Source organism: Artemia sp. Qi Xiang Cuo, chromosome 9, assembly GCF_049724085.1.
Source record: "Artemia sp. Qi Xiang Cuo chromosome 9, ASM4972408v1, whole genome shotgun sequence".
Classification (NCBI taxonomy): domain Eukaryota; kingdom Metazoa; phylum Arthropoda; class Branchiopoda; order Anostraca; family Artemiidae; genus Artemia; species Artemia sp. Qi Xiang Cuo.
The window spans coordinates 9,287,654-9,304,821 of NC_142802.1; the positions used below are offsets into that span (position 1 = coordinate 9,287,654).

The 17,168-nt window shown below is 33.0% G+C and overlaps 1 protein-coding gene across 3 annotated transcripts in view; it reads left to right on the forward strand.

Annotated features, from left to right (window-relative positions):
• LOC148948297 (CUGBP Elav-like family member 3-A) overlaps positions 1-17,168 on the forward strand; it is a 280,271-nt gene that overhangs the window by 111,396 nt on the left and 151,707 nt on the right. For all 3 annotated transcript variants that reach the window (XM_089094277.1, XM_089094278.1, XM_089094279.1), the window contains one exon: positions 1,074-1,156. In XM_089094277.1, the coding sequence (XP_088950403.1) occupies positions 1,074-1,156 (83 nt within the window). The remainder of the gene's footprint in view (positions 1-1,073; positions 1,157-17,168) is intronic.

The following is a 17,168-nucleotide window of genomic DNA, read 5'->3' on the forward strand; positions in this document are numbered from 1 at the left end:
CTATTTTTTCAGTCACTTAAAAAGGGCACTAGAACTTTTAATCTCCGTTTGAATGAGCCCTCCCACGATACTCTAGGACCACTGATTCAATATGATCACCCCTGGAAAAAAAACAAAAAACAATAAACACGCATCCGTGATCTTTCTTCTGGCAAAAAATGCAAAATTCCACATTTTTGTAGATAGGAGCTTAAAACCTCTACAGTAGGGTTCTCTGATACACTGAATATGATGGTGTTATTTTCATTGAGGTTCTATAGCTTTTAGGGGGTCTTTCCCCTTTTTTCGAAAATCAGCCAAATTTTCTCAGGCCCGTAACTTTTCATGGGTAGGACTAAACTTGATGAAACTTATATATTTGAAATCAGCATTAAAATCAGATTCTTTTGATGTATCTATTGGTATCAAAATCCCGTTTTCTAAAGTTTCGGTTACCATTGAGCCGGGTCACCCTTTACTTACAGTTCGTTACCACGAACTGTTTGATATTTTTGTTTCACTGTCTAATAAAAGTACCTGTGCCTATTTGATTTGAAATTGAATCTTTGCTGAGTCTAATGAAGTAATTTTCTTATGGAAGTTCACAGGGAGAATCCAATTTCAGTGGATTAGAAACTTTAATCCTGCATTTAATACGATTCATATCGGACAAAACTAACTAGCGCAATTGGTCGTATTGCAAAAAGCAGTGTTATCTTTCCTAGTAATTGTATTAATTATATTACTATCAATTATATTATTTAGGCTATTTTATATATTATTATTAATTATATTATTAGCCCTTAAAAGTATGATTTGTTTTATGATGTAACACACATTCTCAACTTGATAAGATGAAATACATAATTCTTTAAACCACTTAAATCAGTGTTAATATTTGTTTTGAAACCACCTACATTTAATTTATTATTTAAAGGAATTGTTTTAAGTGTGATTCGTAATTTGTCTTATTTCGATGAAATTCTTCAAATTTTTCCAAAGTTTGGACTTCTGATTTCTTAGTGTAATTTATTTATTTTTGATTAGTTTCAGAACATTTTTTTAGCTTTTTCGTATTATAAATTTTTCTTCAGGCTGTGCATTTTTGACTTACTGCAACCGTGAATCTGCACTAGAAGCGCAACATGCCTTTCATGAAAAGCGAACTTTACCAGGGGTAAGTTTTATTTTCTTTTTAATTTAGCTAACCCACCTTACTCCTATTTTTCTAATTTAAATTGTACTTTGTAACCTATTTTATATTTATTTTTGGAAAATTTCTTATTATTATTATTATAATTGGATTAACCTTTAGCTCAAATTGTACTTGGGGCAAATTAGGAATCAGAATCTTGCCACTGTTCTGCACACAAAAAAAGTAAAGAAGTCGGAAGCTAGAAAAAAAAATAAAAGATTGAAACGCATGTAAATAAAATTTTAATCAAGTTTATAATGTAATCAAGTTTATAATGTAATCAAGTTTATAATCTAAATCAAGTTTAAAGTAAACTAGCCTACTGAACCTACCAATACTTTACTAAGGTGTGCAGACTAGATTTTGACTTTCGAACTTAAAGGCACAAAAGTCGTTGGCTAATTGTGAGCAATTTCAGAGAAATTTTACGGAAAAGTTCCACCTATAAGTCTATAACATTGCAGACTAATTGTATTATACATCCAATTTCCTTGTAAATTTTTTATTTATTTAAGAAGTCACCAGACTTAATTATCTTTTATATAGCGTATACTTCTTTATGTAACGCTCAAATGTCCGAAGATCTAACTCTTATAAGTTGTCAAGGAAGTGGAACAAAATATAATAATATTAGTATATCAGTTAAATCCTAGTTATTCCTATGTTAACTTCTGTCACCACTATTATCTCTTCTCATGTTTTATCTGTTATCCTGTTTCTGTATCCTCTATTATATGTTAAATCCCTACTGTCAAGTCTTAGTGTCACGAACCAAGATTTTGAAAAAAAGGAACATCACCTTAACATCTAGACTGCATGAAGCACTGCTATTAAGGTGTCCTGTTTTTTTACTCACTAACGATCTTTGTGGATTACATAGCCGAACTAAAGATCTGAAAGTACAGCTGTAGGACTGGAGGTATTATTGCTGGGTCAAAGTACAGTTGATAAATCTGGAAGAGTATCAGACTTACAACCCGAGATTGATTCTGCATAACCGTCAATTCATAGCCCACTTCTGCAGAAAGACACTTTTTTGTATTGGATCATCAAGGTATTGATATTCCTTCTAAACTGGCCTTTGGGTACCTGAGATCAAGTTTTAGCAATATCAATTGCCGTTTTTCTTATCACCGCATCATAAGCATCACCGTATCCAAAGGGCAGTTATGATCTGATTTGAGTTTAATCGAGGAATTTCTAAATTTATGATTTATGAAAGAAAGACATTTCATCCACCTGTAAGTTGATCAGTTAGAGAATTTGATTGAAAATTTTAAACGTAATGACTTCAAATCATGGAAGATCGTATTATGTCTTATTGGCTTTGAACAAACTCCATCTCACATATATTGTTTCCTAGTTTTTGATTTGAGAAAATGTGAAATCAGCTTTTTTAGTACTAAAATCATGTGCTATAGGATGAGATCAGATTTATTCATAATGAATTAAACAAACATTAAATACACGACACTAATCCCTAAAATGGCCCGTTTGCCTGAGAAGACGGGGGGGGGCACGAATCATTTAAGCACTAGTCCAGAGAGATAGAGAGAGAAAGAAATAAAGAAACACTCAGCAAAACAAATATAATAAAAGTGCAAACAGAATCATTCCTGGACAAAAAGAAAAAAAGTTTAAAGAGAAGCCAAAAATTTTATACAAATTTTTCGGTGGAAGCTAAAAGATTGACAGCATCGAAAAGATCAGGCATCATATTACATACAATATAATAGTCCCTACAGGATACAAAAACGAAGTCTGATAACATGATACAGAGGGAACTAAATTACAGTTAAACTTCATTTCTTCAGATTTGAATAACATTCATCTAAAGCCTTTAACTTACTTGTTATGCTTCTGAGCCTAAGCATATGTTAGTAGTCAATCAGTCAATTCGTGTGCACACTTCGTGTTTTCCAAATATCTCGATTCCTTTTTCCGCAGCACTAGACTGTCCTGGTGATTAGGACCTGATCAAAGGACTCCCATTTGTTTAGGAACGGGAGTTATTTAACCCATATCTTTTTTTTCGTTTATTTTGTTTCCTAGACTCGGTAAAGCATGTTAGTGAACTGATATTTATATTAAAATGATAGAACATTTTTCTATAGGATTGATGGAAAGGAAGTGTTTTACACCGTTTTTGTCAATCTCGTTTTGACATTGAAATCATTTTTGTCAATTTCGCATGTCGTATCCTTTAAGTTATTATTTTTTTTTTGACAGCGATGTTGTTGCAATTGCGGATGATAAATTTCTAGCATTGTCACCTGCAGTAGTGGTTCTAGGCCTAGACAGGGGGGCAGCTGGCCCCCAGTTTTTTTTAATCTGATATCAAATTCTTTTCATTTTATATTTGTGTACTCCTGTGGCTTATCTCCCCCCCATATATTATGAGGCCTAACCCCTCTACTGGCTACCTGATTATAATGTTTCTTTTAAGAATGTAAGGAATATTTCTCTTTGTTATGAACTGTCTCGAAATCTTTGAGTTTAAACGGAGTTAAAATATTTGTTCTTAAATCAATTCTAAAACAGTACTATTCATCATTAATTATTTTAATTAATACAAAATTGTTTCGATGCTGACACTCCCGTCTTGCCCACGGTAATTCAAAAGGCGTTATTTCATTTTTTGGTATTAGTTGATTTCATTAATAAGAGTAAACCCTAACATAATACATACATACATGACAAACAAATTCTTCAACTAAATCTTCTGACCTGCCCATAATTTTGCAAAGGCATTAAAGAAACAATTTAGATTTACCACCCATCTCAAACAAAACAAGCTCTATCGATTACGGTTATTATTATACTTACTGGTATATGGTATAATTCTTTGGTATAATTATTATTATGGTATATGGTATAATTCTTTGGTATAATTATGGTATAATTCTTACTTAATTATTCCATCCTTACCAAATACTTTTTCGTTTTCATATGTCGAGAATAACCCTCCCTTACCCTCCTAGTATAGCCCTCATTGTCCTCGAGCTTAAGAACCATTTTGTAAATTATATCCAACTGTTACCTTGTCCCGGCTGACCATTTTTTCAAGTTGTATCGAAAAGTTCTAACGATTTGTTCAGTCTGTTTTCCCCTTAATAATTTGGTTCCTAAGATACATTGTAGTTTCTGAAAAATGGGTTATTTATTTTTGTTTTTAGTTATATAAATAGTTAAGAAACTGAAAATTCGATATCAAGATCGTTTTTACCGTTTCTTAAATGTCAAATCCTTTTTTTACCCGCGAGTGATTACTAGTTGTAGCCATCTCACCTGCAACAGGTGTTTGTTTTTCTGCATTCCATAAAAGGTTATGTTATGCAATTTACCAAGTTCTAAATTAAAGCAGCCGGACTTTGTTATAACCATTAGTAGTAGTCACCGAAAGGGCCCAGGAGATCGTCAAAGCGAGCACCACATTTCATCATAAATTTTCCTCGACTCCTTCTATGCTATGTCTTGTTCTTTATTCGGTATAAACTAATTTGAAAACTGAAAAGCCTTTACCAATATTTGAATAAAAAGTTAGCATACAGTGAAAAAAAGAACTTCTAGTAAAAAAGGAACTTCTGTAAGAAGAACTAGCGAGCAAATTACGAGCGGTGGTTGTTAGTGAGGTGAAACACACTAGTTTTGTTACTGAAATCAGAGGCGGGTAAAGATGATACAATAAAACATAAAACTTTCATCGTATTATTTTTAACAAACAGTATTTCTACAGCATTTAGGTTGGTTTAGCATTTATGGTAAATGTCAGTTAAGCATTAACATTATTTACCATAATGGAAAATTTATCTTATATCCAGATCTGAAACCTTTTTGAACCTTTAATACCACGGTTGTCTTGCAAAATTGAATCTAAAATGTCATCGATGCATCGTAGGTAAACATTGTCAAAAACTAAATAAATCTTAGTCTATTAAGTTTACAGAATGATCATGACTGAAGAAGCATTTCATCATCCCTAGGGCGAATTCAATGCCGAATTCCCGTCTTATTGAGTTTCGATCGATTGTAATAAAGACTAACTGTAAAGCTTCCTGATTTCTCCCAAATATTGATTTACGAAAGGCAATATTCAAGAGTCTGTTTCCGCTCTAGTTTCCTCGTAATTTGATCCTTCATCCTTTTTCTTCTCGTTCAACAGAATCAGGTGTAATTATGATTAGTAGGTTTTTTGCACCTTTTATTGCTATTGTATAAAACCCTTTGATATTATATCAAATATAAATTATATTTTATTTGATATGAAGCACAGTAGGCTTTTTGAAGCACAGTTACTTTTGTCAATATTTCCTTACGTTTATACGATCCCTTTGATTTGTATGCAACCTGTACTGACCTTAATAATGATTAATTAAGAAAATATTTCCGAAAAATAAGTTTTTCAAAGAAAAGTAAAGGCCATTTTAAACTTAAGCTCAACAGATACAAATACCTTTTAAAATTCAAACTCAAAACGACCAGAAATTACTATTAAAGAATAAATGAAACCCAAAACGAACAGAAATTAAATAAATAATCATAGCAAAAACAGGTTTTAATTTCTATAAAGCAGTGAATACAAACACTTAATTAAACAAAGATACTCCGAATATTTCGGCCCCCCATGTTTTCCTATTTATTTATATTTTTTCTTTTGTTTGTTTAGTATGTTTTTATGTTGATGTAAGTTAAGGTTTTTTAAAAAAGAACTTTTTTTTTTCATTTTTTTTTCCGTTGAGAAAGGCTCCCGGAGGTGGGGCCGAAATATTCGGAGTATTTTTGTTTAATTAAGTGTTTGTATTCACTGCTTTGTAGAAATTAAAACCCGTTTTTCTTGTTTAATTTTTAGCAAAAACAGACAACAAGTAATAATATAAATGAATAAATAGATCTGGAAGCGAGTAATGCTTAGATTGAACATGAAAATCAAGCTTAAAACGAAAAAAAATTTTTCACATTGAAGTATAAATGAAACTTAAAACGAACAGAGAGTAAATAAACAATTAATGCAAACAAACATACAATAGATATTAATGTAAATTAATAAATATATCTTAAAACGAGTGAAACTTAAATTGAATATGCAAATCTAGCTCAAAACGAACAAAAATCACTACAAACAATAGTTTGGGTATGACCTCCTTCTTTCACTGTAAAAGTATAAAACCTACTGCGTCATTGGCGCTTTGCTGAAAGCCAATTTTATGACAAATATTTTCTTTTGTACTTAATATTGAAAATAAACATTAAAATTATAGTAACATTTTGAACTGATGAGCTTTCAGCAATTAATATCATTATGCATCAAATATTCATTTTAATTTATTAGCTCTTTTTAAAGTTGTTAAAGACGAATATAGTTTCACTACAAACAAGTGTTTGGATACTGCCTCCTTTCCTAACTGTAAATAAAAACCAAAAGCCTACTGCGTCATTGGTGCTTAACTGAAAACGAATTATATTACAAATATTTTCTTTTCCAGTTCTTACAGCATTGAAAACAAAAATACAATTACAGTGAGATAAATTCTTGAACTGATGGATCTTTCAACAATTAAATAAAAAAAAACAAGTTTTTTCAACTGAAAGTAAGGAGCAACATCAAAACTTAAAACAAAAAAAAAATTTTTCGTATATGAAAGAGGCTGTTCCCTCCTCAACACCTTACTTTTTATGCTAAAGTTTTTTATTGTTTCAAAAAATAAAGTTCTGAGACAGAGTCAAACTTGAGTGTAAAGAGCGAGGCGTTGAGGAGGGGACAGCCCCTTTCGTATACGGAATAATTTCTGTTCGTTTTAAGTTTTAATGTCGCTCCATACTTTCAGTTTAAAAACTTGTTTTTTTTATTTAATTTCTGATCGTTTTTAGTTAATGCAGCTTTTATTTGTATAACAATTTTACTTTTCTTTTGCTAAATGGATGTCTTTTCAAATTAACTTACGTAACTAACTTCTATATTCGTATATTTTTCTTCTGGCCAAAAATACGGAGTTGCAGATTTTTGCAGATATGAGTATGAAACCTATGCAATAGTTTTTTCTGATACGCTGAATCTGATGGTGTGATTTTCATTCAAATCTTCTCACTTTTATGGGATGTTTTACCCCTCTTTAAAAATCGATTAAATTTTCTGAGGCTCGTTGCCTTTAATGAGTAACAATGAACATGATTAAATTTATATATTTAGAATCAGCATTATAAACACATTCTTTTCATACATTTATTGACATCAAAATTTCGTTTTAAAAAGTTTCGATTACTATTGAGCCGTATCGCTTGTTTTTTTATTGTTTTTTTTTATTATGTATATGTTATTACTTATATGAAGGGGTTCTCCCCTTAGTCAATACCACGCTCTTTACGTTAAAAGTTAAAAAAATTTTGATTCAGAAACCCCTGAATCACAAAGGCCGTTTAATTAGAATAGATAGCTCTTTTGAAAGCACTAAAAAAAAACTGTAGCGTAAAGAGCGAGGTACTGACTTGGGGGAGAACCCCCTCACATACGTTATAATTTCTGTTCGTTTTAAGTTATAATATTCCTTCTTACATTTCAGTTAAAAAAAACTTTTTTTTTTTATTTAATTTCTGATCGTTTCTTAAATAATGCTTGGAAATCCGGCGCCCCCTTCATAGAAATGTCCCTTACCCCAAAGAAACATCCTTCACGGAAATATTCTCCAGAGTAACCCCCTCCTCTAGCCCCCCCCCCTCCAGAAAAAATCCTTCCTGAAAATGGTTGTATACTTCCCAATAACCAATAAATAATGCTGGCAAGTCCGGCGCCCCCTTCATGGCAATTTCCCTTCCCCCATGAAAACTTCCTTCATGAACAGATCCTCCAACATAACCACCGACCCACCCTGCCCTCCCACTACCAGAAAAAAAACCTCCTGAAAACTTCTGTATACTTCCCAATAACCAATACTATATGTTAACATTGGGTAAAGTTCATAACTTTTAGCCCTCCCTCTGGGAACTTCGGGGGATTAAGTCATCCTATTTATCATATTTTCAACCAAGCTGAACTAAATGGCTATCTCAAAATTTTGATCAGGTGACTTTGGGAAAAAAATAAGCCTGGGAGGGGGCCTAGTTGCCCTTCATTTTTTTGGTCACTTAATAAGGGCACTAGAACTTTTAAGTTTCGTTCCAATTAGCCCTCCCACTATATTCTAGGACCACTGGGTCGATACGATCACCCCTGGGAAAAAAAAAACAAAAAACAAACAAACAAACAAATAAACACGCATCCGTGATCTTTCTTCTGGCAAAAAATGTAAAATTCCACATTTTTGTAGATAGGAGCTTGAAACCTCTACAATAGGGTTCTCTGATACGCCGAATATGATGGTATTATTTTCATTAAGCTTCTATAACTTTTAGGGGGTCTTTCCCTCTTTTTTTGAAAATCAGCCAAATTTTCTAAGGCACATAACTGTTAATAGGTAGCACTAAACTTGATGAAAATTATGTATTTGAAATCAGCATTGAAATCTGACTCTTTTGATATATCTCTTTGTATTAAAAACCCGTTTTCTAGAGTTTCGGTTACCATTGAGCCGGGTCGCTCCTTACTTACAGTTCGTTACCACGAACTGTTTGATTAATATCATTATACATCAAATATTCAATTTGATATTGTTTATACTTTCCAAGACTGTTCAAAACGCATATTGTTTTCAGTAACGCGCCAATGACGCAGTAGGTTTCAAACTTGGACAGTGAGGGAAGGAGGTCAGACACACCCTCTTGGTTGTAGTGATTTTTTTTAGTTTCAATCTTGATTTACATATTCAATTTAAGTTTGAATCTTTTTAAGATTTATTTATTAATTTAAATTAATATCTATTTTATTGTTGTTTTAATTGATTGTTTATTTAATTTCTGTTCGTTTAAGTTTCATTTATTCTTCAATAGGAAAATATTTTTTTCGTTTTAAGCTTGATTTTCACAAAATCTTAGATGCCCCAAGGGTATAACTTATAATCCTTGCCCTGAAGACTGTGGAGGGAGTGTCCTCCTCAAAGGTATAATTTCCAAACTTTCAACTGCGTGGAACAAAATGGCTATCTCGAAATTTTGATTGGATGTGTTTGGGGAAATGGTGGGCGTAGAAGGCGTGTTAGTTGCCTTCCAATCACTTTCGACTATTAAAAAGGGCACTAGCCATTTTAATTTCCAATCGAATGAGCCCTTTTTGAAGTTTTTACGACAACGCTTTCTATAAAAAACCTTATATGCCCCCAGGGCATAACTTACAACCCTTGCCCTGAGGGCTGGGGGGAGTGTCTTCCTCAAAAACATAATTTCTATTTGAAAATCAACTACGGTGAACTAAATGGCTATCTCAAAATTTTGATTGGATGTATATCGGGAAATGGTGGGCGTGGAAGGCGTGTTAGTTGCCTTCCAATCGCTTTCGACTATAAAAAGGGCACTAGACATTTCAATTTCCAATCTAATGAGCCTTTTCTGAAGATTTACGACAAAATACGAAGTGTCCTGGTATGGAAGAAAAAAAAATAATACATTGTGCCAACATCGTGCTTTACTTAGGAAGCGCGATTGCGCTGCCTATGATGTCAAGACTGTACACCAAAGTTCTCCTTATCCCTTCTACCAGTTTTATATATCTGCACAACCATATACTATCTATTAAAATAGAAAATCATGGCTTCAGCATTCCTAATGGCATCTTTGTTTCCGCTTTGTCAGTTCGGTACGACATCTTCATTTACTTTCTAATAACTTCGGATAATTTTCGCTAGAACGCAAATATAAAAGTTAGGATTAGATACATCTGCCATGGGCTTGCCGTATTGGAACCTTTAATGAAACTTGCTAAATAATACAATGTTTGTTTTTTACTTTTCAAAAATAACTTGATGATTAAGCCATTCAGAAGTTGAATAAATTTATTTCATTGAAGGTTTAAGGAAGAAAGTTTAACAACAGGGAATATTGCTTTCGATTCTAAAGTACCGATCCCTTGTTAGGAAAAAATGTCTGCATTTTTGGCTTTTTCTTAGTTTGAGAATGGTGTATTCAAGTATAACAAAATAGCTTCAATAAAAAATATGTTATTCCTAAAAAAAAAAAAAAATTGTAAAAAATGACTTGATGAATAAACAATTCATAAGTTAAATAAATTTACCCCATTGACGACATAAGGAAGAAAGTTGAATAAGAGTAAATAATCAAACAGTTCGTGGTACCGAACTGTAAGTAAGGAGCAACCCGGCTAAATAGTTACCGAAACTCTAAAAAACGAAATTTTGATACCAATAGATACATAAAAAAATCAGATTTTTATGCTAATTTCAAATATGTAAGTTTCATCAAGTTTAGTTTTACCCATCAAAAGTTACGCGCCTGAGAAAATTTGCCTTATTTTCGAAAAAGAGGGGAAACACCCCGTAAAACTCATAGAACCTTAAGTAAAATCACGCCATCAGATTCAGCGTGTCAGAGAACCCTACTGTAGAAGTTTCAAGCTCCTTTCTGCAAAAATGTGGAATTTTGTATTTTTTGCCAGAAGAAAAATCACGGATGTGTGTTTATTTGTTTGTTTTTTTGTTTGTTTATTTCTCCTCAGGGAGGATTGTATCGACCCAGTGGTCCTAGAATATCGCGGTAGGGCTCATTCTAACGGGAATTTAAAGTTCTAGTGCCATTTTTAAGTGACAAACAATGGAGGGCAACTAGGCCCCCTCCCACGCTCATTTTTCCCCAAAGTCACCCGATCGGAATTTTGAGATAGCTATTTTGTTCAGCATGGTAAAAAAATATAATAACTACATCTTTGAGGATGACTTAATCCCCCACAGTCCCCGGGAGAAGGGCTGCAAGTTATGAACTTTGCCCATTGTTTACATATAGTATTGGTTATTGGGAAGTATACAGAAGTTTTCAGGGGTAATTTTTTCTGGTAGTGGGGGGGGGGGGAGACGGGTTACGTGGGAGGAAATTTCCAGGGGGGAAGGGAAATTGCTATGAAGGGGGCGCCGGATTTCCCAGCATTATTAAAAAAAACGATAAGAAATTAAATAAAAAAAAAAAATTTTTCAACTGAAAAAATTTTCAACTGAAAACTTTTCAACATCAAAACTTAAAACGAACAGTTATTACGTAGGCTATATGATTGGGTTCGCCCCCTAGTGAATGCCTCGTTTTTTACGCTAAAGTTACTTTCATAAGGGTTATTTATTCTAATTAACGGCCTTTGTGATTAAGGGGGTTATTCTTAAAGAATTGGAAAAAAAATTCAAATTTTAGCGTAAAGGTAAGGTATTGACTAAGGGAGGCGAACCCCCCTAATATACGTAATAAAAATATACGAATATAGAAGTTCGTTGCATATGTTAATTCGTAAATTACGTAAATTTATTACTAATAAAAACATTCGTAAATAAAATTAAACAACTTTGGAGAAAGCCATTTAACCAAATAAATGTAAAATCAATATGCAAATTTCGTTTTAATTATTCATGTACGGTGAGCCAAAATCAAAACCTGCATTAATTTAAAAATTTTCAGAAATTAAATAAAAAAACAAGTTTTTTTTAACTTAAAGTAAGGAGCGACATTAAAACTTAACACGAACAGAAACTATTCCGTATATGAAAGGGGCTGTCCCCTCCTCAACGCCTCGCTCTTTACGCTAAAGTTTGACTGTTTCTCACAACTCTTTTTTTGGAACAGTAAAAAACTTGAGTGTAAAGAGCGAGGCGTTGAGGAGGGGACAGCCCCTTCATATACGGAATAATTTCTGTTCGTTTTAAGTTTTAATCTAGCTCCTTACTTCCAGTTAAAATAAACTAGTTTTTTCTTTATTTAATATTAGTTTAGTTCCAAAGTCCCAATCCTTTGCCAGAATAAACCGTCAACGTTTTGACATTTTCTTTTAAGTTTCAGAGTGGATAGTACATTTAAATATACGTTTCAGCCGGAATGAAATAAAACAAGCTTCATTGAAAAATTTTTTTATTACTTAAGACGAAATATTTTATTCGGCATTAACCTTTATTTTTTAGAGTATATTTTTATGAGGGTATTAAATGTAAAGCAGACAATGGATCTAAGGTTATGTAGAAATAAGATTCATAAGAAAAGATAGGATAAATGGGTAGAATTGGAAGAATTAAAATTGGAAGCTACAGTGACGAGAGTGGTCAAGTACGGTTCTGAAGCGTCGGTGCTCCAAAGAATGGTAGAGAATTTGCTAGATGTTTTCAGAGAAATTGCCTACTAAAACTGTGGTTCAATCCCACTTTCTAGGGCAATGATGAGAGAAAGGATGAGATGACTAGGACACGCTCTGCGGATGAGGGATGACAGATTGCCAAGGATTGTCCTTGTCGCCAAACCGTTTAGGGCCAAACGAAAACCAGAAGGGGTGGGAGAATGTCGTAAGATAGAAACTTAAGGGACGTGGAAACTTCTTGGGAGGGTGTAAAGAGGGAGGCTTTGAATAGACTGGGATGGAAAAGGGGCGTGCATAGATGTGTTTGTCTCAGGCGGCTTGGTGTTGCAGTGACTAATTAGTAGTAGTAGTAGTAGAATATCATAATTTATGAAACTGGAAATATAAAATACTAAAATTTTAAAGAGAAAATATAATCTAATGTAGATATATACCACTGAACTGACGATGAAACTTTGCTATGAGCTTCTTTGTCTGTACTTGTGCTCGACATCACGCATTTCATTTGAAATTTTTCTTAGTATTCAGGATCCTAGATGTAATAATTGACATTGCTCAGTGATCAGAGTTTTATACCATTACAATAATTTAGTTTAGTAGTTGACCTATTCGTTAATTCCTTTTTCTCAAATAATTTTAAAGGAAATCTATAAATGTACCTAAAATCACAAATATTTTCAACACTTTTTGCAGAAAAATTGACAATTTGAAAAACTGGCAGTTGAAAAATCTTACTAAAATTTAGTAACCACTGAGTTTTATACCATTAAAATAATTTAGTTTAGTAGTTGACCAATTCGTTAATTCCTTTTCCTCAAATACTTTTAAAGGAAAATCCATAAATGTACCTAAATTCACAAATATTTTCAATACTTTTTGCAGAAAAATTGACAATTTGAAAAACTGGCAGTTGAAAAATCTTACTAAAATTTAGTAACCACTGAGTTTTATACCATTAAAATAATTTAGTTTAGTAGTTGACCTATTCGTTAATTCCTTTTTCTCAAATAATTTTAACGGAAATCTATAAATGTACCTAAAATCACAAATATTTTCAACACTTTTTGCAGAAAAATTGACAATTTGAAAAACTGGCAGTTGAAAAATCTTACTAAAATTTAGTAACCACTGAGTTTTATACCATTAAAATAATTTAGTTTAGTAGTTGACCTATTCGTTAATTCCTTTTCCTCAAATACTTTTAAAGGAAAATCCATAAATGTACCTAAATTCACAAATATTTTCAACACTTTTTGCAGAAAAATTGACAATTTTGAAAAACTGGCAGTTGAAAAATCTTACTAAAATTTAGTAACCACTGAGTTTTATATCATTAAAATAATTTAGTTTAGTAGTTGACCTATTCGTTAATTCCTTTTTCTCAAATAATTTTAAAGGAAATCTATAAATGTACCTAAAATCACAAATATTTTCAACACTTTTTGCAGAAAAATTGACAATTTGAAAAACTAGCAGTTGAAAAATCTTACTAAAATTTAGTAACCACTGAGTTTTATACCATTAAAATAATTTAGTTTAGTAGTTGACCAATTCGTTAATTCCTTTTCCTCAAATACTTTTAAAGGAAAATCCATAAATGTACCTAAATTCACAAATATTTTCAATACTTTTTGCAGAAAAATTGACAATTTGAAAAACTGGCAGTTGAAAAATCTTACTAAAATTTAGTAACCACTGAGTTTTATACCATTAAAATAATTTAGTTTAGTAGTTGACCTATTCGTTAATTCCTTTTTCTCAAATAATTTTAAAGGAAATCTATAAATGTACCTAAAATAACAAATATTTTCAACACTTTTTGCAGAAAAATTGACAATTTGAAAAACTGGCAGTTGAAAAATCTTACTAAAATTTAGTAACCACTGAGTTTTATACCATTAAAATAATTTAATGTCTGAAACAAACAGGTTCTTTGGCCAGGATATACATAAACTCTAGATGACAAAAAAAGTCTGCACATATTTTTGAACGTAGAATAAAAGTTGTTCTTAATATATAATCACAATATATAATCAATTAAGTTTTTTTTTTCAAATGTACTATCAGAGGCAGTGCTCTTGCGCCATCAGAGGCATTGTTCTTGTGCTACCTAAGTAAAGAGTCACATGACTAGAATTTTTTTCCACTTCGTATTAAAGAAGGGACGTTAAGATCTTTTATTAATCTCTTCCACAATGCTCTAACAAATGAAAAAAGTAATAAAGATTTTTATGGAAAAAGTTTAGAAAATTCTCGAGAGAAACGTCTCTTTATGGCAAATTTCGCATTCTGGAGCTGAAGGCCAACTGTTTAGAATCTTTCAAATTCAATCTCAGCCTCCTTTCGCAAGATGATTAGAAAATTATGGCTTTGTGTTTTCTCAGGCATTCGAACATGGCCGTGGAAACAGCTTTAGGAAGTGTGATATGAATTCCAAATGTTGTATGCAGGCTTTTCCGCTCCAAAAAATGCCGCCATTGAAGGTTATTGAAGCGATACTAAATCCCCTCCCCCTAGCGTGATTTTCAGTTTCACAATGGTGACAGACCTGAATTGTCACTATGTTTGAAATTTAATGTGTGTAAATTTAAGTCACGTTTACTATAAATAGGATTCACTGCCCAAAAAGAAGATAACAATGTTGCCACAAAACCATGCTAGACTACCAATTATTTTATCTAAATTCCTCCTGACAATCAAAAGGTATGAATGAGGGGGAGGGGTATCTGAACTTAAGCCACTTAAACAGGGGTGTGGATATCGACCTTATATACTAATTTTCTTTAAAATGCTTTGACCATCAAAAAATTGGACTGAGATGTTTTCTTATATTGGAATAAAAGGTATATTTCAAGCCAACCCACAAGTCTATACAGGTTATTTATTTTTATAGGCATTATGATATATTAATAACCTGATTTAAGCAGACGATTGAAGAAATTAAGCAGCGTTGTGATTAAATTTAAGGATAATTCAAGTATTATACTTTTGGTTTTTGTCATAACCTAATGGCATTCAATATACAGAACTCCGATCAAAAGTGAAAAGCCTAGCCGAGTAATTAGCGGTCCAGACTTAAAATCTTGAGGTCCTGGGTTCGAATCCTGGTCTCGTTGGTTGTTTTGGTTTGGAACGGGGGTTAATGGCCTGACCCTGTAAGCTCAGCCAGAGTCGGCCCATTTCCAAATGGATGTCCGGAGAAATCTGGGGGAATAATATAGGAAGGGTCTGATGATCTGCCCCTATCCATGTACTGCACTCCCGGCCGGAGGCATCGAATCAGAAGATCAGTATCTGCGCAACACAGATCTGGTCAGCACGCGAAAAGGTTTCTAAGTTTTGTTCATTTACCACGGAATTCCACTGACAATAAATGACTTTTCAGCCGTTTACTCCTAATATGTGTAAACATATAAGGTTGCACCCCCGTGGAAGTACATCTTTATTGCGGTACATATAAAGAAGTCGATTTTACTTCGGTTTTAGTTTTCTTCTTTCATTAATATTTTCTCTTACTGGACGAAGTTTAGGGGGCTGAGAGGCAAATTTAGATAAATAGAAAACAATTATTCTCTTTTACTCGTTATTCAGCCTCATGTTTCGATTTCGCTGTTTGCTTTTAACAGCATTAACAGACTGATTTTAAATCGGTATGTTTAATAGTAAAACACAAACGTGCTCGCTTGAACATACGAGCAGGGCTGTGTTTTTGCTTGACACGAAATTTGTGAGTCCTTTCAGATCAGAACAACTTAACTATCTGAGCACAGAATGGCACTAGAAAAAAGAATGCCAGACGGTAACTCTCAGTTTGCTTGGCACGGTGTCCTATTCCAGTTCAGTTTTGGTTTTCCAATTCAGTTTTAGTTTACTATTCCAGGTCAGCTTAGCCCTTTCAGATCAGAACATATAAACTATGTGAGCACAGAATGAGAGTAGAAACAAGAGTGCCAGACGGTAAATCTCAGTTTGTTCGCCATCGTGTCTTAGTTCAATTCAGTTTTAGTGTTGTCCTAGTGCCAGATCCCCATTTTATTACATATTCCATTAAGATCAAATTATTAGATATGGCAAAAAAAATTGTAGGCTACATTTAGAAGTCATTACCAAAATTTTATTTTAAATCTTAATAATTATTTTCAAAATCAACCACTCACTGGAAAAATTTAAAGTTATTTGGTGCAAAATCATCTAGGTGTTTGAAACTAGTATTGGTCAAAGCCCAAATGATATACCTCTAATTATCATTTTTATTTCCGGTTGCGTGAATTTTTCATTATGAAAATCCCTTTCCAATTACAATATACTGTATAGAGAAAGTAAAAAGTTTTGGTAAAAGTAGTACGCGCAGCGACGTTCGTTTAAAATTGAACATTATTCGTGAATTATTTCAAAAAATCCAGATCGGGGGGAAAATTTAGCTGTAAGGTTATTCAAAGAAGCCCCATAACTTTCATTGCCCAAAATTTCTAGCCACTGCCATGGATGTGGACCATGGGCGTAGGCAAGATTAGGCAGCATATTGTCTAGGGGGGGGGGCAGTCGATAGTGTGATGGAGTTTTGTCAACTGCTTTTTCCAAACCATCTGCTTTTTCAGCCATATCTAATGTAAATTTGAAGGTCTAGGGGGGGGGGGAGCTGCCCCCCTGCCCTCCTCCATACGCCCATGATGTAGACCCCTATAGCAGGCAAGTATCTAAGAGGAGAGCGTTCTGCATTTCACACCCTCATCCAAATGTGAAAATTATTAAATGTTTATTTTTTGTGACATTATGACTAAAAAGACC